The following is a 24,328-nucleotide window of genomic DNA, read 5'->3' as shown; positions in this document are numbered from 1 at the left end:
ATTCCTTGGATTAGGCTTTGGCTTAAGGAAATGTTATAGCTGGTTGTCTTTCATTTGGATCACTAAACTTTCTCCGTATCAGCAATCAGGCTGTTTTACTTTCTTATCATTCATGTGTTCACTGGAGTAACACTTTTAATTTCCTCCAAGAATTTTTCTTTACATTCACAACTTGGCTAACTGTTTGGGGCAAGGGGCCTAGTTTTTGGCCTGTCTCGGCATTCGACATGCCTTCCTCACTGAGCTTAATCATTTCTAACTTTTGATTTAGAGTGAGAGACATGCAACTCTTCCTTTCACTTGAACACTTGGAGGCCATGTAGGGTTAGTAATTGGTTTGATTTTAATATTGTTGTGTCTCCGAGAATAGGGGAACCTGAGGAGAGGGGGAGAGATGGGGGGACGGGCTGGTTGGTGGAGTGGCTAGGACATACACAACATTTTTCAATTAAGTTCAGTGTCTTATACGGGCTTGGTTTTGTGATGCCCCAAATAATTGAACTAGTAACATCAAAGATCACTGACCACAGATCACCTCACAAATATAGTGATAATGAAAAAGCTTGAAGTATTGCAAGAAGTACCAAAATGTGACAAAGAAACACAAAGCAAGCAAATGATACTGGAAAAATGGAGCCAACAGACTTGCTGGACACAGGGTTGCCACAGACCTTCATTTCATAAAAAATGCAGTGTCTGTGCAAGGCGATAAGATGAAGCACACTAAATGAGGTACACCTGCAGTTTCCGGGGATAAACACCGCTTTCTAGATAAAGAAAAATACTTACGTGTTTTCTGTGTATGTGTGATTTGGGAAAAAATGCACATGAAAATAGTGAAAAAATCAGAGATCCATTCATATCATTGCAACACAATGAAGCTGATGGGATCCTCACAACTGGATTTATTTGGGAATAGAATGAAGAAACTCTGCATAATCCTGCAGTAAGTCACTATCAGACAACATTTATAATGACAGCAGAACTAGACCTAGGAACTATTCCAAGCCATGGAGATTAGCAAGTAATCACAGGCTCAAGTCCTAATACAATTCTGGAGAGACATGGAGGGATTTCGAGAATTAAACTAGCAAAAAGGGATTAAAAAAAAAAGGAAGAAGACAATTTTGACCTCCACATGCATTGGTCAGTGTCAGCAAAATTCTACACGTAACTATACAGCTCCGTTACTTACTTTATTTTATTTTATAATTATCTCTTGATAAAGCTGTCTCTTCTTCCAGATTGGAAACAATGTGATGTCAGGAACTTTCATTTTATCTTCCTGATTCCAGAACAGTGTTTCAGTCTAGGCACAACAGTTTACTAGTTCACCATCAGGAGCGCTCTGCAGTCAGCTGAAGACAAAATTCTAGCTATGTCACTTACCACTGCAGTTCTCATGGCTGAGTTACTGGTGCTTCCTAGCCTCAGCTGCATCACCAATAAAATCATTTGATAATACCCACCCCATTAGATTGTGATGAATGAAAGCTATAAGACTGGCAAAGCATTTAGTCCAGTGGCCTGCACACAGCACTCAAGAAATGGCAAGTATTATAAGGTATTAAACAAATTAACGTGCAATATATGGGCCACTGAACTAGGATTGCTGGAAGACATCAATTATGGAAAATGGCTAACCCTGGCCTCTAGAAACTCCCGGTCTTCATATAACCAAGCATCCCCGCTGATGCTTCGTATTATAGGGAAGACGAGGCCAAACTCTGACACACTTTCCTGCAGGAATCTATCCATGATTGACCTCAGAGATGACTTTCACAGTCACCGTCCTACTGAGGCCTGCACCACATCCTGTGAGCATCCAGACTCATCCCTCACATCGCTAGTTCTGTTTTTTTTTCTAAATTAAGTACTACTGTTTTCTCTTCATAAATAAAGCACACAAAAAAATCTCTGACTTAAGCATGTTTTAAATATGCATTTAAACTGTATGAATTTATTCACACAGTCCTCTCACATTGACAAATACAAAAGAATGAATGAATGAATGAATGAATGAATGAATGAATGAATGAATGAATAAACGAATGAACGAGAGAGGGGGAGAGACAGAGAAAGGAGGGAAGGAGGGAGGAAGGACGGAAGGGAAAGGAAGAGGAAAGGAAGAAGAAAGGAAGACCTTTGGCAGGTCATAAAAACAAAAGTGTTACAGAATTGCAACTGAAATTCACAGGGCAAGAAGAAAGAAGAATTTCAAGATTAGTTCAAAGGAATCATAATTCATAGATCTACTTATTGTAATAGCTATGATGAAGGAAAGATGTTAGGGTTCGAAGCCGACGGCCAAGAAAGAATTCTTGAGATGTCTTTGGTGCCAAAAGGCGGTTTTATTAAAGCAAAGGGACAGGACCCGTGGGCAGAAAGAGCAGCACTGGGGTCATGAGGAGTGGCCCACTATATACTTTCAAGTTGGGAGGGGGTTAGGGATAGCTTAAGCCTCCCAGATATTATGGAAACAAAGTTTCCAGGACCCTGAGGGGGGCTAGCTATTGTTAGGAAAAAGTTATTTATTACTGTTTAGTAAGACCTCAGTCATGAGACCCTTCAGACATATGTATCAGTGGGTCATATGCTTGGAGGATGACTGTCAACACGTATCTTGGGGGGGCAGAGATAAAGGGAATTTCCAAAGGAACTTCTGTATGTTAATGAGGACTTACAGGAGACTGGGGGTCAAGCTAAGGTTGCCTTTTGCCCTTAGCAAAGTATTAATATCCAGGCAGCTGAGTTCCTAGAGGAAGGTCACTCTGCCTGTTTCAAGGACTTATCAATGGACTTCAGGTAGTAAGGAAATTTAATAATTTTTCTTCTGCCGTTGTTTTCCACATCAGTTCTACTAAACCGAAATCTAGAATGCACCAGAGGAAGAAGTGAGTTTAATCACCTGGTCAAGACTATCTCACTTTATCATCCCATTTTACAGGTGAGGTAGCTGAGGCTCTGACAAGTAAGATGAGTTTGTCCATCCTTCTGTAGCTTCAGAGTGTGGTCCATGGACCAAGAACGTCAGCATCATCTGGGAGTTTGTTAGAAACACAGTCTCAGGCTCCGTGTTAGCCATACTAAATCAGAATCTGCATATTAACAAGATCCTCCAGTGACTCATCTCCACGCTGAAGTGTGAGAAGCATTAACACATACAGCTTGTTACCAGTAAGTTAATAAACTGGGTAATTTCACTCCATGCCTTATTTTTATAGAAACTGTGCACCAATCTTTGGAACTGTTAGAAAAATTTAATCCTGATTCCAGGGTCCTGGGATCGAGTCCAGCATTGGGCTCCTTGCTCAGCGAGCAGCCTGCTTCTCCCTCTGCCCTGCTTATGCTCTCTCTCTCGACCATTTCCCCAACTGTAAAGTGCAAAGAATAATCGTACCTAAACTTAGAGGGTTATTAAGAAGACTACCTTAAGGCATGTAAGGTCTTTAGAGTACTGAACAGAGAATGAGGCTTAAATGAGTGTTAAGCACTAAATGTGACTGTTATTATGATGCTCTTGCATAGGGTGTGGCAGGAGAGGCCTGCGGGCCACCACCCGTCCATGCTCACCTACTCCTGTTACAGTGACAAGTATCTGGAGTAATATTCAGGATTAGGGACAAATACAGCCTGTGCCCACAGAAGAAAGCCAATTAAACTCCTTAACTGGGAGAAAAGAGAACAACCAACAACCAGCATTATTTCATCAAATAGGGACTGACCTCGTGAGCAACTATGGACACATGTGGAACTCACAATATTTAAGTAAAATTTGTAAATAAAATGTACAATGATGATTTTTTTTTTAAGATTTTATTTATTTATTTGACAGAGAGAGAATGAGAGAGAAAGCACATGAGAGGGGGGAGGGTCAGAGGGAGAAGCAGACTCCCTGCCGAGCAGGGAGCCGATGCGGGACTCGATCCAGGGACTCCAGGATCATGACCTGAGCCGAAGGCAGTCGCTTAACCAACTGAGCCACCCAGGCGCCTGTACAATGATGATTAATGAATGATTTTCAATAACAAGAATTACTCTGTATAGGACTAAATATTGAATTCACAATTTAGGACTGTTAACACTTCAAAGATGAACAAAACTTGGATTGTTGAAGATTCAACTCATGCATGGAAACAGTGAATGGCACCTAGGGGAGTTGGCAGATGTACACACAACAAGGGCCCAAAGGCCAGACTATAAGCCCAGCCAGGGGAGCTAGAGTGCGAGACAAAGATCTCTTGTGCAGAATAAGAAGACACTTGGATGATGAAACCACCAGTTTGTTCATCCATGTATATCAGGCACTGATCAAGGTTCGGCAAAGAGAGCCACAACAAAGCGCTGGACTCAAACCATGTCAAACAGACACCAAAAATCAACACATCTATAACGTGAGTTTCCTACTTACTAGAGGCACACGATGGTTTGAAGGATTTTGGGCAAGAGTGGCATAGATGGGGCCCTGGGGTGAGACAAATCAGACTGCTGCTAGCCCCTCGAAGAGAGCCAGCCTAGCGAGACGGGCGGATGGATTTAGAAGACCATGGAGACTGTGCAGGGGAAGATGCCAGAGAAGCTGAGAGCCTAAAACATAATCTTGGATGGCCTGAAGGGAGATAGAAAAGAAAGAAATTCCTGCCTCCTGCCAGCCCTGCACAATACAATTCCCAAATGGCTCCCAGAATTTCCCAGCTAGAGAAGCCACAAACACACAGCTGTTAACAGACCTTCCCCTCATGTGTCCTCCCCCTTGCTCTGGAGAAGAGCCTGCTCGCACAGTAGAATGATCACGTTAAATAGTATTCTTAAGACAGGCCAACAACATTGACACAGTGAGTCTCACTCTTCTCATATACGTATATCCATGAGCACTCCACACAGATAGGTAAAAACTGCTAACACTCTAGTACTGTCTGCATTACTTATATCTAACCACAAAATCTGCTCTCTTCTACCTGCCAGCATGAAAAGGGAATATATAAAGGCATATGTGATAAGCTGAATAACAGCCCTCCAAAGATGCCCATGTCCTAATGCCTGGAAGCCGTGAACAGGTTACTTTCCATTCAGAAAGAACTTTACAGGTGTGATTAACAAAAGGATCTTGGTGGCTTCCCAGGGGAATTCTACCAAACATTTAAAGAAGAATTAATACCTATTCTTCTGAAACTGTTCCAAAACATAGAAATGGAAGGAAAACTTCCAAACTTGTTTTATGAGGCCACCATTACCTTAATCCCAAAACCAGACAAAGACCCCATCAAAAAGGAGAATTACAGACCAATATCCTTGATGAACATGGATGCAAAAATTCTCACCAAAATACTAGCCAATAGGATCCAACAGTACATTAAAAGGATTATTCACCACGACCAAGTGGGATTTATCCCTAGGCTGCAAGGTCGGTTCAACATCCGCAAATCAATCAACGTGATACAATACATTAATAAAAGAAAGAACAAGAACCATATGATCCTCTCAATAGATGCAGAAAAAGCATTTGACAAAGTACAGCATCCTTTCCTGATCAAAACTCTTCAGAGTATAGGGAGAGAGGGTACATACCTCAATATCATAAAAGCCATCTATGAAAAACCTACAGCGAATATCATTCTCAATGGGGAAAAACTGAGAGCTTTCCCCCTAAGGTCAGGAACACGGCAGGGATGTCCACTATCACCACTGCTATTCAACATAGTATTAGAAGTCCTAGCCACAGCACTCAGATAACAAAAAGAAATAAAAGGCATCCAAACTGGCAAAGAAGTCAAACTCTCACTCTTTGCAGATGATATGATACTTTATGTGGAAAACCCAAAAGACTCCACCCCAAAATTGCTAGAACTCATACAGGAATTCAGTAAAGTGGCAGGATATAAAATCAATGCACAGAAATCAGTGGCATTCCTATACACCAACAACAAGACAGAAGAAAGAGAAATTAAGGAGTAGATCCCATTTACAATTGCACCCAAAACCGTAAGATACCTGGGAATAAATCTAACCAAAGAGGCAAAGAATCTGTACTCAGAAAACTATAAAATACTCATGAAAGAAATTGAGGAAGACACAAAGAAATGGAAAAACGTTCCATGCTCATGGATTGGAAGAACAAATATTGTGAAGATGTCAATGCTACCTAGAGCAATCTACACATTCAGTGCAATCACTATCAAAATACCATCCACTTTTTTTTTTTTTAAAGATTTTATTTATTTATTTGACAGAGAGAGAGAGATCACAAGTAGGCAGATAGGCAGGCAGAGCGAGAGGGAGAAGCAGGCTCCCTGCTGAGCACAGAGCCCGATGCGGGGCTCGATCCCAGGACCCTGGGATCATGACCTGAGCCGAAGGCAGATGCTTAACCATCTGAGCCACCCAGGCGTCCCCCATCCACTTTTTTCAAAGAAATGGAACAAATAATCCTAAAATTTGTATGGAACCAGAAAAGACCCCGCATAGCCAGAGGAATGTTGAAAAAGAAAAGCAAAGCTGGTGGCATCACAATTCCGGACTTCCAGCTCTATTACAAAGCTGTCATCATCAAGACAGTATGGTACTGGCACAAAAACAGACACATAGATCAATGGAACAGAATCGAGAGCCCAGAAATGGACCCTGAACTCTATGGTCAACTAATCTTTGACAAAGCAGGAAAGAATGTCCAATGGAAAAAAGACAGTCTCTTCAACAAATGGTGTTGGGAAAATTGGATAGTCACATGCAGAAGAATGAAACTGGACCATTTCCTTACACCACACACAAAAATAGACTCCAAATGGTTGAAAGACCTCAGTGTGAGACAGGAGTCCGTCAAAATCCTAAAGGAGAACACAGACAGCAACCTCTTCGACCTCAGCCGCAGCAACTTCTTCCTAGAAACATCACCAAAGGCAAGGGAAGCAAGGGCAAAAATGAACTATTGGGACTGCATCAAGATAAAAAGCTTTTGCACAGCGAAAGAAACAGTCAACAAAACCAAAGACAACCAACAGAATGGGAGAAGATATTTGCAAATGACATATCAGATAAAGGGCTAGTATCCAAAATCTATAAAGAACTTATCAAACTCAACTCCCAAAGAACAAAGAATCCAATCAAGAAATGGGCAGAAGACATTTTTCCAAAGAAGACATCCAAATGGCCAACAGACACATGAAAAAGTGCTCAACATCGCTCGGCATCAGGGAAATCCAAATCAAAACCTCAATGAGATACCACCTCACACCAGTCAGAATGGCTAAAATTAACAAGTCAGGAAATGACAGATGTTGGCGAGGATGCGGAGAAAGGGGAACCCTCCTACACTGTTGGTGGGAATGCAAGCTGGTGCAGCCACTCTGGAAAACAGCATGTAGGTTTCTCAAAAAGTTGAAAATAGAGCTACCATACAACCCAGCAATTGCACTACTGGGTTATTTACCCCAAAGATACAAATGTAGGGATCCGAAGGGGTACATGCACCCCAATGTTTATAGCAGCAATGTCCACAATAGCCAAACTGTGGAAAGAGTCAAGATGTCCATCAATAGATGAATGGATAAAGAAGATGTGGGGTGTGTGTGTGTGTGTGTGTGAGTGTATATATATATAATGGAATATTATGCAGCCATCAAAAGGCATGAGATCTTGCCATTTGCAATGACGTGGATGGAACTGGAGGATATTATGCTGAGTGAAATAAGTCAATCAGAGAAAGACATGTATCATATGACCTCACTGATATGTGGAATTCTTAATCTCAGGAAACAAACTGAGGGCTGCTGGAGTGGTGGGGGGTGGGAGAGATGTGGTATCTGGGTGATAGACACTGGGGAGGGTATGTACTATGGTTAGCGCTGTGAATTGTGTAAGATTGTTGAATCACAGACCTGCACCTCTGAAACAAATAATACATTATATATTAAAAAAAAAAAAAGAAAGAAGATAGCAGGAGGGGAAGAATGAAGGGGGTATATCGGAGGGGGAGACGAACCATGAGAGACTATGGACTCTGAGAAACAAACTGAGGGTTCTAGAGGGGAGGGGGGTGGGGGGATGGGGTAGCTTGGTGATGGGTATTAAAGAGGGCACATACTGCATGGAGCACTGGGTGTTATACGCAAACAATGAATCATGGAACACTACATGAAAAACTAATGATGTAATGTTTGGTGACTAACATAACATAATAATAAAAAAATTAAAGAAAGAAAAGAAAAGGATACTGGGATGTGGAGATTATCTTGAATCATCTTGGTGGGTTCACGTCATCACAAGGGTCCTTTTCTTGTAAGAGGAAGACAAAAATTCAGAGAAGGCAAGATGACCACAGAGGGAAGGAGAGGGGAAAAGGCAGTGTGAGGGGAAGCCATGATCTGAGAATGAGAACAGCCCGACAAGAGCTCACAGGCAAGGAAACGGATTCTCCCCTTGAGCCGCCAGAAGGAATCAGCCCTGCTGCCACCTTCGCGTTAGCCCAGACTGATCTTATAGTTCTGACCTCTGAAACTATAAAATAATAAAGGATGTTGTAAGCCACTAGGTTTGTGGTAGCTTGCTATGCCAGCAATAGGGAGCTAGCGTAGAATATAATCAATAAATACTAAATACGGGTGAATAATTCGAAAACAGCTCTCCGTGACCCGTAATTTCCAAAGTATTTTATAGACAGATATTTTTTCAGCGATCAAATCCTAACTGCTCCATCAGAAGTTAAGTTTATTACACAAAGAGAGCCATTTAAATTACATTATAGTGTAAGTATGCGTGCACTGATTTTGAAATTGGAAGGCAGAAGAAATGACAAAAAATGACATGTCTCTCTTCCTGGGGATCTTTGTGTTTCCTAAGAGGTGACAGTTACAGTGCACTTAACATTGGACTTGAGCCACTGACTTGTGGCAGCAACTGTGTTAGTCATCTGTGAATGTCCCGCCAGCACTGAGCACCCTGCTCTGTACAGTGTTGGTTGGTGTTCCATCAATTTTGCCAATTAAATAAATGACTGAACAAAACGAAAAGGTGAATGAGAAAGACTTACATCCTTAGTCAGGTTTTCACAGCTGATCACTTAGATGGAGCTTTATTCTAAATTAACATAGAAAGACCTGGTGCTAGAACAAAAATAACAGCTTACTTGAAAAAAAAAAAAAAAGGGATTTTTTTTTTAAAGGCCACTAAAGGTGAAACTAAAAATGTGAGTAAGTTGTAGGAGGTTTTTCCACTTTTGGTTAGAACACAAAAAGTCACAGAAAACCACTGGTCCCACTGTAATGATGAGAACACAATAAATTCAGAAATCTTATTTGTCGTGCAAGACACTGAGGAGATCTGGACACAAGCCTAATCGAGCAGAATTTCAGAGGGAGATGAGACCCCGGCCATGAGTGGGCAGAAGAGCTAGCCTGCCCTTGGCGCAGAAACCTGGCTGCAATAAGGAGACAGGAGCCCAACTTTGATCAGCCAAACATCGGCTAGTATGGCAGACTGGGAGGTGGAGAAACGGCGAGACCCCACAGCCAGTCAGTGCTCCTTCATCATGCTTTTGCCTGGCAAGCAAGCACTGGTGGTGAAGAAGCTGGCAACTGGGTGGAAAGGAGAGAGATGTAATCTCACATGCAGAGATCCCAGACTCTGCTGCAGGCCAGATCTCACCATCAACGGGAAATCAGATATGAAATCCAGTTTGACTCCTGATTAGAACAAAGAGATCTCGCCTAGTCACCTTAGCTGCCTGACAGGGCAAAGGACAAGGCTTTCTGAGGACAGATATTACCTACTTCAGCTTCTTTGTTCTTTTATACACAATATAAAAGTAAGGTAAGTGGAAAAGCAGGAAAAACGTGACCCATAATAAAGAAGAAAAAAAGAATAAAAGGAGAATAGATAACAAAATGGTTGGAATTTACAGATAGGACTTAAAAACAACTATTATGAAGACACTAAAGAATTTAAGGGAAAATGTACAAAATGGGCGAAAAGATGATGAATTCACCAGAGTAATAAAAACTCTAAAAAGGAAGCAAATAGAAATTGTAGAACTGATAAGTACAATATGAATTCATTGGAAGGGCTTAATAGTTAAATGGACAAAACAGAAAAGGTTAGTAAACCCAAAGATAAGAGAACAAAAACTATCCAAAATAAAGCACTGAGCTAAAAAAAAAAATCGGTAATAAAACACACACCCTGAGAATCAGAATACTATGGCATAATTTCAAATGGTCTGACATACATGCAGTTACGGCCTGAAAAGAAAAGAAAGAATAGAGTAGAATTGTTGGAAGAGATTTTAGATGAGGGTTTCAAGGGTGGTTGAAGGACATTAATCCAACCCAGTGAAAGCCCAAGCAGGAAAATAGACAGAAAATCACACATAGGTCAAACCACTAAAAACCAGAGTACAAAGATAAAGGCAATGGAATGACACGTTTCAAGAGCTGAAAGGAACCTATACATTCACTCACACAAACATACACACACACATGCACACACATCCACACGTGCCCATATACATACAAGCACACGTGTACATAAACTGGCAACCTAGATACCTATATTCGTAGAAAATACTCCTAAAAAGTAAGGGTGAAGAAAAGGCATTTCCAGACAGGCAAACTGCGAACATTCATGCTGCACTACAGGAAAATATTAAAGGAAGTTCTCCAGACCAAAGGGAAATGATCACAGAGAAAAACCAAGATCGGCAGAAAGGAATGATGATCAGTGGCGTAAATATCAAGGGAGATATAAAACAACATAGCTTTAAGTCTCTTTAAAAAGACAATTGGCTACTTGAAGCAAATAGAGTGATATACTATGGGATTATAATACACAGAGAAATAAAGTAACAACAGTAATATTAAATTCAAGAGGAGTAAACAAAACTACACTCCTGACGGATGTTAAATGTCTTAGGAAGCTGTGTAACAGTCACCATGGTAAAGGGTGATGGGTTAATTATGCCTGTTGTAATCTAGAAGAGCTACTTAAAAATACAAAATGGAGAGGTGCCTAGGTGGCTCAGTCGGTTTTGTGACTGACTTTTGATTTCAGCTCAGGTCATGATCTCAGGGTCCGGAGAGCTCACGTTCTCTCTCTCTCTCTAAAATAACAAATAAATAAATCTTTAAAAAAAATACAAAATAGTGAGACTGAACAAGAACAGGGGTAATAAAATGGAATAAAAGAACAAACAAACCAAAAAACACATAACCTCAGTTTCCAAATGAAGAAAGAAAGAAGAGAAGGGGGAAATGGGGAAGAAATAAAAAATGACAGAATTAAGCCCAAGAATCTCCCAGGTAATTATAGTAACTGTAAGAGGTATTCAACACTCCAGTTAAATCCGGGCTTAAATAAAAAGACCCAACTCTATGCAGTTTAGAAGAGGCACACTTAATATAAGGACCTAGAGTGAAAATAAAATGAGGAAAAGGACACACACTGCAAACACTAATCATAAGAAAGCCAGTGTGTCTACATTAGTACCAGAAAAACTAAAATTTTTAAAAGTATTATCGGTGATTTAAGATGGCTATTTCATAATGATAAAATGGTCATTAACAAAGCCCAAAGTTAGTTCTTTGCCCAGACTAAAAGCTTGATAAATCTCTTATTTTTCTGCATACAATTTCTGATGGTTTATGAACTCATGTGTCTTTATGGACCTCTATTTAAAACTTCTTTCTAAGGAATGCCTGGGTGGCTCAGTCAGTTAAATGTCTGCCTTTAGTTCAGGTCATGATCCCCGGGTCCTGGGACAGAGCCCCGCATCAGGTTCCCTGCTCAGCAGGGAGCCTGCTTCTCCCTGTCCCTTGATCCCTACCCGCTGGTCATGTTCCCTCCTGCTCTCTTGCTCATGCTCTCTCTCTCAAATAAATAAAAAAAATCTTAAAAAAAAATCCTCTTTTCAAATACACATTATATTTAAATTCCACAAGTTTCTTTTCAAGTATATGACCCTTCAATCCTTAAAAACCAGTATTATTATTATTATCATTATTATTATTGTTATTTGATTCTTCAAGTCCTTTTACCTGAAATTTCACCTTCTGGTTGATATCTGACACGTGGAACTGCTTCAGGAAACGCTCATCCTCACTCCAGAAGAGGCGGATGTCAGGGATGTCATAGAGGATCATGGCCAGTCTTTCCAATCCTAGGCCAAAGGCCCAACCGATCCGATCTTGAGCACCAGCTACAATTGGGAAAACAAAACTGGTTTACAAAATATAAAGACTTCGCAGGTGAATGGCTGAGCACCTCCTAGTGGTGAGGCACTGGGGGGAGCTGTGGAGACATCCATGAGGGTCCCTGTCTTAACATTTCTCATGCTTCCCACATTCCTCACTCACTTCCTTCACTGAAGCACTCTGGAGTCACACTGTCTCTAATATTGCCTTTCATTTATAATTACATTCCAGGTTCTTTAAAGCCCTGGTTCCTGCCTCTGAGTAATCCTTGTTTGCCCTGATTCAAACATTTAGCCTACTATGTGCAGGTTACAGAGAGAGAAAAGATGGTCTCTTGTCCCTACATGGCTTACTAGACAGGCAGGTGTGTTCAAAACATGCCAGAGTGGACTGTTAATATTCAGAAAGAACCCTCAATTTTATTAAAACAACCCTCACCCTTAGTAAGAGTTACCTCAAAAATACACGGAGAGCAAGAAAGCCAAAGTAAAATGCTTATCTACTACCATTCACTGCAAAGGTAAGCTGTGTTGTTGACATTATGGCAACACCATGAACTTGAAAGGTTTATTTCGCCCACCTGAAGCAGAGTAAGACCAAAGATATAAAGCCCTGTGTGAAGAAGGCAAGGGAGCAACACATACTACTGGAAAAGCTTACAGAAAGGGCTCATGAAAGGAGCATAACTTTTCCTAAAGATGATTAAGATCCTGGGGAGGCTGCAAATGGCCTCAAGATTCCACTCCTGACATGCGTGCCCTGCGTAAATCCCTCCCTTTGAGTGTGGGTGGCTCCAGGAACGTGATGCGATTTCACCCCTGTGATTAGGTTACTTTATATGCAGGTCCATCGGAGCAAACCAGCTCCCAGAAATGAGAAGGCCATGTGGCTAGGACCTGGGGGGGCCTCTAGAAGCCGGGGGAGGTCCTGGCGGTCAGCAAGAAATGGGACCCTCACTCCTACAACCTTAAGGAAATGAATTCTCCCAACAGTGTGAATGGGCTTAGAAGAGGACCCTGAACTCCAGAAGAGCACAAAGCCCTGCTGACCCCTTGATCTCCACCTATGAAGACCCTGAGCAGGGGACCCAGCCAATCTGCACCTGGACTTCTGATGCAAGGAAAAATGTGACATAATAAATTTAGGTTGTTTTAATCCATTAAGTATGAGGCTAATTTGTTACCCAGCAAAAGAAAACTAACACGAATCCAAAATGTGAAGGTAAAAGAAAACTCCAGACTCAAGGAACATCTTCAATAACAAAGGGGTGACTCTCCCCCTGTTGTGTTCTCTCTCTCTCTGTGCCAAATAAATAAATAAATAAAAATCTTTAAAAAAAAAAACAACACACAAAAAAACAAAGGGGTGACAGTGCAGCATGGAATGGTTGGAAGTAGATTCTGGAAACACAGATGGTTCAAGGTTGAGGCAGGTAAGAGGGGAGGGGATCCATTTCTGCCCAGGTGCTCCTACTACAATTATTTATAAATAAAACAACAAGGATAAATATGTAATAGAAGCCATGCAGAAGTATGAGCCTCTGCAAATGGTGTGTTTAAAAGCTGAATGAATTAAAATAGTCAAAAAGAGATCACAGAGAGAGAGAATGGCTCAGTAGCAGGAGGGAAGGTGTATGTGAAAGAAAAGCGGGTGGTTGGCTGAGAGCACCCGTAAGAATGAACTGAGTAAGAATGAATGTTCAGGTGAAGAGGAGGGAAGAGGGGTATTTAACTTCACAGACAGTGGGGTCAGGAAAAAGTGTCCACAACCCCTCACCCTGTGATCAGGTGTCTAAGAGAGCAGTTGAAGTGTGAGGCAAAATATTTTAGAATAATTCATACTGATGTGTGAGGCCTTAAAAAAAAGCCTGGTGACTCGTTAAAGACATGAAATTTAATACAACCATGATAGACTTTTAAAATCTACTTAAAGAAGAATTTTTTTTTCTTTAATTGAAAATTGACAGTCCTGGGGATGTGGCTCCAGCACATTCTGCATTGTGTGGTTCTAGCGTCTCACTCACTGCTGGTTACACTATGTATTTTTACAATTTGGAAACAACATGGCAATACATATAAAGATCCTTAAAATGTTCATACGCTTTATTCTTATAACTCTACTCAGGAATTTATCCTAAGGAAATAATTCAACAAAATAAAAACATAAATGAAAGAAGATACTCAGCAGTACAACTTATAAGAGCAAAAAGATGGAAACAACCTGAGTAGCCCAAATTAGGGAATGGCTTAAAAATTATAGGACATTTTGATGGAGTCATTAAAAATCATAGCTATACAAATACATATTTATTAAGTGACAGACTGTAAGAGCTTATGAAGAATCTATGATAACATGAATATGTCCTGTGATACTACTATTTAATATGGGTACAAGTGAGGATTTACTGTGAAAAAATAAAAACAAAATGTGATGTTCAAGAATTATAATGAGTAATAGTTTTAAAACAACTTTAAAGCATTTTCCTGAAATTGTTAGTCTTTTCTTTTTTTAAAAAAAAAGATTTTATCTTTATTTATTTATCAGAGAGAGAGAGAGAGCACACACAAGCAGGGGGAGCAGCAGAGGGAGAGGGAGAAGCAGGCTCCCCGCTGAGCAGGGAGCCAGATGTGGGACTCGATCCCAGGACCCTAGGATCATGACTTGAGCCAAAGGCAGACGCTTAACTGACTGAGCCACCCAGGCATCCTGCTATAGTCTTTTCAATAAGAAAGTAATAAAGATAGGTAGGAGTGTTAATGCTGCTTTGTGATTTAGGCTTTTTCCTTAATCTTTTAGATTTTATGATCAATTTTTTAGATATAACCAACCACCTGAGCCTAATATCTGTAACTGAATGAGCAATAGATTCAGGGTAAGATCTTATTTAATATCTAGTATTTTGGGGTTTTTTTTTTTTTTTTTGGTATCTTAGCTTTTGCTCCTTTCATCTATCCCCAGTTAGTCCCCATCCCCCATAACATTTTCTAAAGCAAAAACAAGAATAACAAAGAGCCCCTAAAAGCAGGTAAGAAGAAAAGCAACAATCTAATTATTTGAGAGAGGGAGAGAGAGAGCGAGCAGGGAGAGGGGCGGAGGGACAGAGAGAACCTCCAGCAGACTCCGCACTGAGCGTGGAGCCCAACATGGGGCTCAATCCCATGACCCTGAGATCATGACCTGAGCCAAAATCAAGAGCCAGATAAGATGCTCAACCAGCTGAGCCACCCAGGTGCCCCAACAATCTAAATTTTTAAATGGACAAAGAATATGAAGACATTCATAGAAACAGAAAGAAAAATTACCTTCAAGCAAACAAAAAGCTTAGTTAAGAAAAATGCAAGAAAAAAATGCACAAGTTACTACCATATTTTCCTTATCAGATTAGCTAAATAAACACACCTGATCCCATACTTGATAGCAAAGCCAAGGGAAGACAAGCACTCTCCACACAGCTGGTAGGTTCACAACTGGGTTTTTAACCCATTGACCTAAGGAGCAGAATATAGCAGTAGCTATCAAAATTACAGATGTGTATACCACACCTTGTTACTTTAGCTACTAGAATGCATCCTACTTATGGGAAATTATGAATGTGTAAGGCCACTTTCTGGAGTATTGTTTATAAAAGCAAAAGACCGCAAACAACCCAATGTCCATCACTAGGGAACGGATTAAACAAACTAGGCTATGTCCATACATGGCATATTATTATAAAAAATCTCTGAAAGATTTCAAAAACTCAAAGCAGCAGCTGTCTGACTTTATTTTGTTTTGTTTTTAATTTGTGGGTGAGTGGGAAAGAACTGGGAAACTGGAGGACAAATATGGGGAGACCTCACACTACATGCCTTTTTAAATAAACAGTGACAAGAAATATTTCGGACAATAGAGATTTTTGTTACTAGATAAAATACAACAATTTCTTTTCTGTTTATTTTCAAGAGGTTATAAGAACAAAGTATTCCTCTTACGTCACACCGGGGCCAAACTTTCAGGATAATCATGATTAGTAAAAATGAATTTCTATGTCCCCCTTTTATAGCCAGGATTGGTTTCCTTCGTTCTCTAAGACCCAATACATTTCCAAACCATTCCCACTATGTGCTGTCCAAATTTGTGACCACAGAATAATAAAATGGTGGCTCTCTTATGCCATTAAGTTTGGAGTGGTTTGTTATTCAACAAGGGCTAACCAGACATTGTTAAATCATCTGGGTTTTGCCTTTTATTGTAAACACTTCCCATTATGGAAATGCAAATAAAGACTAGATAGGGTTTCACTTAGGAGAGATCAGGAATTAAGCTTAAAATAAGATCAATCACCTATATTGTATATTACCCTGTATATGCCATAGTATCAGTTATGTCATAATATCGCATCTATCCAAAGGCCATGCCACCCCCCACTATTTATCACATTGCTCGTCCTATGTACAGAGCAGACAGTCCTAAGCCGAAGCTATGTAATACTCCTTCTCCCAACCAACCACTGCTTTTTTTTTTTTTTTAAGATTTTATTTATTTGACAGAGAGAGACACAGCGAGAGAGGGAACACAAGCAGGGGGAGTGGGAGAGGGAGAAGCAGGCTTCCCGCCGAGCAGGGAGCCCGATCCGGGGCTCGATCCCAGGACCCTGGGATCATGACCTGAGCTGAAGGCAGACACTTAGCCATCTGAGCCACCCAGGCGCCCAATGAAACTTTATTTATTTATTATTTTTTTAATAAAGATTTTATTTATTATTAGAGAGAGAGAGAATGAGAGACAGAGAGCATGAGAGGGAGGAGGGTCAGAGGGAGAAGCAGACTCCCCACCGAGCAGGGAGCCCAATGCGGGACTCGATTCCGGGACCCTGGGATCATGACCTGAGCTGAAGGCAGACGCTTAATGACTGAGCCACCCAGGCGCCCCCAACTACTGCTTTTCATCTGATTTTTCTACCTTATGATGAGTGGGATCATCCTCCGTCTAGTTATTCAAGGCAGAAACCTAGGAGTAAATTTTAACTCCAATACTACCTCATTTCAGACACAGACCTTTAAATTATATCTCAAAATTTCTCTCAAAACTATCCCTTCATTCTAGTCTAATTGTCGCTACAGATTTGCACCTTCAACAAACATCTCTCACCTGGGCTCTTCCAAGACTTCCAAAAACTACACCCAAGTATAGTCTGTCTGTCTGTCTCCCTATTTGGTCCATCTGTGCTAGTGCCGCCAATTCTCTTTCTAAAACATAAATTTGGACACTGTCACCACTAGATATGTATAAGGGTAGAAAAATGAGTGACTCATCTCCAAGAGTCATATTTGTTCTCATTTTTATTTTGCATTTATTGTCCTTCTAAAACACAAAAAGACGCTTAAAATCGTTCCAGAGATCCCCATTCAGTCTAGCTGAACTTGACTTCTTATGGAGCCTCAAGATTCGATGTGCAAGGTCCAGTTGGAAAAATGCCTCATTGTAAGTTAAATACTAGCATCTCTGTTTATCACTTGGCATCAAGGCAATCATAAAGACAAATGGAAACACAAATATTCTGCTATGTTACAGATAGATTGAGAAGCACTGGTCTGAAAAAGTTTGAAGAACTTTCAAAAAAGTTTCCAAAACACTACAGGTTGTTAATTTTGTCACATATAAAATTATGGACATGACACTGCTTAACAACAGAATTCACATTCTTTTCAAGTGCAGATGGGTCATTTGCCAACACAGACGATTTTCTGAAACACAAATCTCAAAATATTTACAAGGAACGACCCATGCCCAACGTGAAAATAAATCATAAGTCAACAGTATAAAAATATCTGGAAAAACTCCCAAATATAGGGAAATTAAACAACATACTTTTAAATAACCCAAGATTCAAAGAAAAAAAATCACAAGAGAAATTAGGAAATGCATTGAAATGAATACAAATTAAGAGGCAACACGTAACAATGGATGGAATGCCTCTAAAGCTATGATTCAAAAGAAACCTATAGCATTAAATGCTTATGTCACAAAAGAAGAAAGGTGTCAAATCAATAATCTACTCCCTTACAAAACTAGAAAAAGAAAAGAAAATTAAGAACTAAGCAAAACAAGGAAAATATACAGACAACAGTCTTAAGTGATAAAATAAAAAACAGAAAAATAGAGAAAACTGATGACACCAATTGCTGGTTTAAAAAAAATTTTAAAACCAAAGCATAGTTGATACACGTTACATTAGTTTCAGATGTGCAGCATAGTGATTCCACAACTCCATTATACTGTGGTGCGCTCACCACAAGTGTAGCTACCATCTGTCACAACAGAGCATGATTACAGTATCACCAACTATACTCCCTATGCTGTGTCTTTAACCCTGTGACTTCTTCCATAACTGGAAGCCTGCATCTCCCATTCCTCTTCACCTGTTTTGCCCACCCTCTCACCACCTTCCCCTCTGGCAACCATTAGTTTGTTCTTGGTATTTTATGGATCTGTTTCTGCTATTTGTTTATTTCTTTGTTTTGTTTTCTAGATTCCACATTTCAGTGTAATCATATGGTGTTTGCTAGAATCAAAAAGACAAGAAATGACAAGTGCTGGTGAGGATGTGGAAAAAAAGGAAGCCTCATGCACTGTTGGTGGGAATGTAAATTGGTGCAACCTCTGTGGGAAACAGTATAGTACGGAGGTTCCTCAAAAAATGAAAAATAGAAATACCATACAATCTAGTAATTCCACCATTGGGTATTTACCCCCCCCCTAAAAAATGAAAACACTAATTCAAAAAGATATATGCACCTCTATGCTTATTGCTGCATTATTTACAGCAGTCAACATATGGAAGCAACCCAAGTGTCCATTGACAGATGAATGGACAAAGAACAGGTGGTACATATATACAATGGGACATTACTTAGTCATAAAAAAGAAAAAAGCTCTGTCTATTTGACTTATTTCACCTCTGGGTCCATCCATGTTGCCACAGATCTTATTCTTTTTTATGACTGAGTAATGTTCCATTGTTTATGTATACCAAAAGCTGTTTTAAAAAAAATCAATAAAATTGGTAAACTGCTAGCCAGACTAATAAGGAAAAAAAAAAAGAAAAAAGATAAGATACAAATTACCAATGTCAGGAACAAAAGATAGGACCTCACTAAAGATAGACCCTAGAGACATTAAAAGGATAATGAGGGAATAGAGGGAAGATTATGAATAACCTTACGCAAGTGAATTCAGCAACTAATCAATAATCCATACAAAATGGACAAATTCCTCAAAAAACCCCAACTACCAAAGCCCATTAAGAAGAACAGATAACCTATATCAATTAAAAATACTGTGTAATGAAAAACCTTCCCTCAAAGAAAACTCGAGGACCAGATGGCTTTTACTATGAATTCTATCATAATGTGAAAAAATAAATAATACTAATTCTATAAAACTCTCCCAGAAAGTAGAGAATAATGAAATTTTATGAGGCCAGAATTATCCTTATACCAAAACCAGACAAAGACATTCCAAAAAAAGAAAACTTTAAACCAATATGCATCATGAACAGAGAAAACAAACAAACCACCTTTAACAAAATATTAACAAACTGAATCCAGCAATGCATGAAAAGGACATGACGTCAGGAAGGGATTTATCCCAGGAATGCAAGGTTAGCTCAACATATGACCATCAATCAATGTAATTCATCAAATAAGCAGATTAAAAAAGAAAACACATGATCATTCAGGAGCAACTGAAAAAATTTAACATCCATTATTATAAAAATTCTCAGCAAATGAGGAACACCCGGCATTTCTTTAATCTGATAAAAGACACAATAAAAAACCAAGAGCTAATATAATACTCAATGGTGAAAGACCAGTTGCTTTGCCCTCGGGGTCAGCTTGAAGACAAGTATGTCCATCTCTCTATTTCTATTTCCACTAACCTGAGTTCCAAGCCGGGGCGGGGGGGCAGGGGGAAAGCAAAAATAAAAACAAAAACAGATCAACAGATTGGGAAGAAAAAAGTAAAACTATCTTTATTTGTAGATTGCATGTCTGACTACATAAAAATTCCTAAGGAAAAACATTTCAAAGGTTACTGATATGTGAGTTTAGGAAGATCATGATCTATAAAAATCCACAGTGTGCATGATTTGGGGTTGTTGGTTTCACCTGGCTGTCAGTGGGCATGAGCTCGGAACCTCTTCTGAAGATAGGAGACTGGCTCTCCCAGGACGACCCAATGCTAGGACCAGTGAGGGAGGCATTACGTCAAGCACCTGGAATCCCAACCACCTTGGTTAAGGACGAGATCTTCGTTAGGAGCAGGGCGCAGCTGGCCTCCAGCTTCCTTCCATCACACGCTGAGTCTCACAATTATTGTTACAGAGAAGCCTATTTGTGACAATCAATTACTGTGGAGAGTTGCAAGAAAGGATGTGGCATCTGTTTGCTGAGTTGTACCAAATATTGCCTTTGAAACACTTTGTTTTGGTCCCACCTAGAACAGCTTCTTCTGAATTGCACCCTGCACTGTGCTCTCCGGCTAAGGCATTAGTAAGACACCAGGCAGTCCTGTTCACGATGCTGATCACTGTAGCACATAGTCTTCCCTATGAGACGTCATCATATAAACTGATCTCAGATCTAAGAAGATGGAAAAAGCTTCTTTCCCCTGAACAACTGGATTGTTTTTCATTTTAACAATACCATGAGTTACATAATTGATCACAATTCTCTCCTTACTTTGGCCCCATGGAAACTTAGAGCCAACCTTGCAGGTCACCTCTACAACTGTACAAGTGTTCATTTCTCTCTGTGACTCTTGGCCCAATTTTATTTTCTTATCCTTATTTCCTCTTTGTCCTGATTATCTCAACTATTTATTTTATCCTCTTATACATACTTTTATATGGCACTTCAAATTCTTTATGGAAGAAAGTGAGCCATAAATAACTAGACACTTAAAGATACTGTCAGCCAAGGCAAGTCTAATTTTCAGGTCTTTGGCCCTCCTCAGCTGTAATTTGTTGCCAGGTGCTCAAGGGCTGACAGGGTTTTAAGGCAGTATATTTTTTCCCTATTCCAATACTAGTGGGTTCCAGTAAACTAGTCTCCAAAGCAGAAAGCTGACTACAGAGAAACATCCTCAATTAAACAGAATATTCAGGATGGGAAGCAATTAGGTATTCTGATTAACACAGCTTTGTGCTGAATGGAGCAACCCACACAGGAAAAATTGTTTTTTGTTGTTGGTGCTGAAAATCATCCTAAGAAGGTCAGCCTATATATAGAAGCAAAATAATGTGAGATAAGAGCTCAGAGATGGGAAAATGGAAAAGAAGAGAAAGAAAAAGAAGAGGAGGAGGAGAAGGAGAAGAGGCGAATGGCAACTGAAAAGAGGACAGTAAGAAGTCTTCAGTGTGAAAGTGGAGAAACTCAGTAGGTCTTAGAGAGTAAAGCCATCTAACCCCATGAATAGTCCCTTCCAGAGCAGATGGCCCTCCAGGCTCTGCCTCAACAGCTGCAGAAAGAGAAACGCTGGCAAGAGAGAAACCAAAGCAAGGCTTGCACACAGCCTCTGGCCTGGCCCTTCTAAGCAGAGACCCTGTGAGCAAGAGGCATCTCAGAGAGAGAACGTTTAGCTAGCCATGTGTCAGGATGGGGAACAAGGAGCCCCGAGGGAAGACTAAAACTGGCCGCTACTGCTCAACCCCATGCCTCTGAAGGCAATGGACCTCTGCGCTCTCGGTGGGAGGCACTGGGGGTGGTGCATGGGTGGAGATACTTCTCCAACCTGCATCCTAAAGTCCTTAGAAAAACCACCGTGCCATGCAGAAGAGGTCACATCACCAACCTGAGACAAGTCTGAGAAAGGGCAGTTGTTGACTCGGAAACAGAACTACACACAATCACGCAGTATTTACGCTGCACCAAGACAAGTGAAGCCTATGTGCCTCCATCTCTAGTAGGTGATAATCTTGAGCCACAGACAGGTGGTTATATAATTATACTTTTGTCAGACAATGGAAGAAGATGAGGAATTTGGGAGAATTTGGTGGGGGGGGGGCAAGAAGCAGAGAGAATTTTTAGGGCAGTGAAAATACTCTACATGATACTATAATGATGGACAATGTCATTATATATTTGTCCAAACCCACTGAATGTACAACCCCAAGAGTGAACCCTAAGGTAAACAATGAATTTTGGGTGATAATGACGTGTCAATATAGGTTCAACAATTGTAAAAACTGTAGCACTCTGGTAGGGGATTTTGATAACTGGGGAGCTATTCATGTGTGGGGACAGAGTAAGGTACAGAGGGTATATGAGAACTCTGTATGTTACTCTCACTTTTGCTATGAACCTAAAACTGCTCTAAAAAAATTAAAGTCTTCATTAAAAAAAGAGAGGGGAGAGTGGAAAGACAACACACAAAATGGGAGAAAGGATTTGCAAATTATATACCTGTTAAGGGTTTACTATTCAGGATATATAAAGAACTCCTACAACTCAACAACAAACAGACAAACAACCCAATTTAAAAATGGGCAAAAGATTTCCATAGACATCTCAAAAGAAGTTCTACAAATAGCCAACAGGCACATGAAAAGATGCTTCACATCCTTAGTCATTAGGGAAATGCAAACCCAAACCGCAGTGAGATACTACTTCACACATACTAGGCTGGCTACAATACAAAACAAACAAACAAAAAACTGAGAAAACAACTGCCAACAAGGAACAAACTGGAACCCTTGTGCGTCGCTGCTGGGAACGTAACATGGCACAGCTGCTGTAGGAAACAGTCTGCTGGATCTTCAGAAAGTTAAACACAGAATTACCATATGACCCAGCCATTCTTCTCTCTCTCTCTCCCCCTCAATAGATTGATCTATCTATCTCTATCTGTATGCATGTGTGTGTGTATATATATATGTATACACAAAATACAGTGATAGACATATATATATAGATATATAGATGGATATACATATCTCCAAAAAATTGAAAAAAGGGACTCAAGAGAACTATTCACAGTAGACGAAAGGTAAAAACACCACTCAGTGTCGGAGAATGAAAAAACAAAATGTGGTACGTGTATAAAATGGAATATTATTCAGCCCTAAAAAGAAATGAAGTTCTAATATATGCTATCGCATGAGTGAACCCTGAAAAAGATATGTTAAATGAAAGAACCCAGACACAAAAGGATACCTATTGTATGATTTCACATATGGGAAATACCTAGAATAAGTAAATTCATGGAGACAGCAAGATGAGAGGTTACTAGAGGGGCCAGAGGAAGGGGAAAATGGGGAGTTACTGTTTAATGAATACCGAGTTTCTGCTTGAGGTGATGACACTGTTTTGGAAATTGATGGTGCCGATGGTTGAACAACATTATGAATGTAATCAATATCAGTGAATTGTATTCTTAAAAAGGGTTAAAATGGAAAATTTTTTATTGTATACATTTTACCATATAAAAATAAAATTTTATGGGGCTAAACATTTACAAACTTTGAAGAAAATTTCTGCATGTTCTTCACTTTCTATAAATATTTCCTTTTTCTCATTACCACAGCCATCTCTGAAAACACTGAGATTTACCAATTGAGCCACTATGCAGCCAATTATTTCAGAGGACTTGATCTGTATCTCCCATAAAATGAAAGAACAGCAATAATACAGCATCTCAAGTTCCTTCCAGCTCTTAACAGTCTAGGATGTGGCTCAGTTTAGAAGCAGTTAACTAAGGTCTACTCTAAAGAAGCTTCCAATGAAATACAAAGTACTGCAAAATAATTTTGTTAAATATTGAACAGCATAACAAAGGTTATCTGCCAACTGCCCTCTCCTCTGGCCATCTGGTCTCCTTCTACCCCTCAGACACGCAGGTACACTCAGCTTTGCACCCCCTGCTTGGACAGCTGTGTCCACTGGGAATGGTCTTTCCCCCAACCTGTCTCTGTTCGAATGTCACCTTCTCCCTGACCATCCACTTTAAAACTATATACCTCTCCACCAATCTACCCTTCCAATCCCCCTTATTCTGCCCTGTTTTCTTCAGAGAGTAGCATCTTCTAAAATACTACAACCTTTCATATTTCTTTTATTTATTGTTTACCATCAGACTGCTGCTAGTCTGTAATCCACAAGGGCAGGATC

General features: G+C 40.0%; 1 protein-coding gene across 10 annotated transcripts in view; it reads right to left on the bottom strand.

Moving 5' to 3' along the window:
• FARS2 (phenylalanyl-tRNA synthetase 2, mitochondrial) overlaps window positions 1–24,328 on the bottom strand; it is a 616,343-nt gene that overhangs the window by 262,416 nt on the left and 329,599 nt on the right. For all 10 annotated transcript variants that reach the window (XM_035030777.1, XM_035030780.1, XM_035030779.1 and 7 more), the window contains one exon: window positions 12,024–12,184. In XM_035030777.1, the coding sequence (XP_034886668.1) occupies window positions 12,024–12,184 (161 nt within the window). The remainder of the gene's footprint in view (window positions 1–12,023; window positions 12,185–24,328) is intronic.

The sequence above is a fragment of the Mirounga leonina genome, unplaced genomic scaffold (assembly GCF_011800145.1).
Source record: "Mirounga leonina isolate KUSES-001 unplaced genomic scaffold, KU_Mleo_1.0 Mir_366, whole genome shotgun sequence".
NCBI classification, from domain to species: domain Eukaryota; kingdom Metazoa; phylum Chordata; class Mammalia; order Carnivora; family Phocidae; genus Mirounga; species Mirounga leonina.
This window is presented reverse-complemented; position numbering and strand designations above follow the sequence as displayed.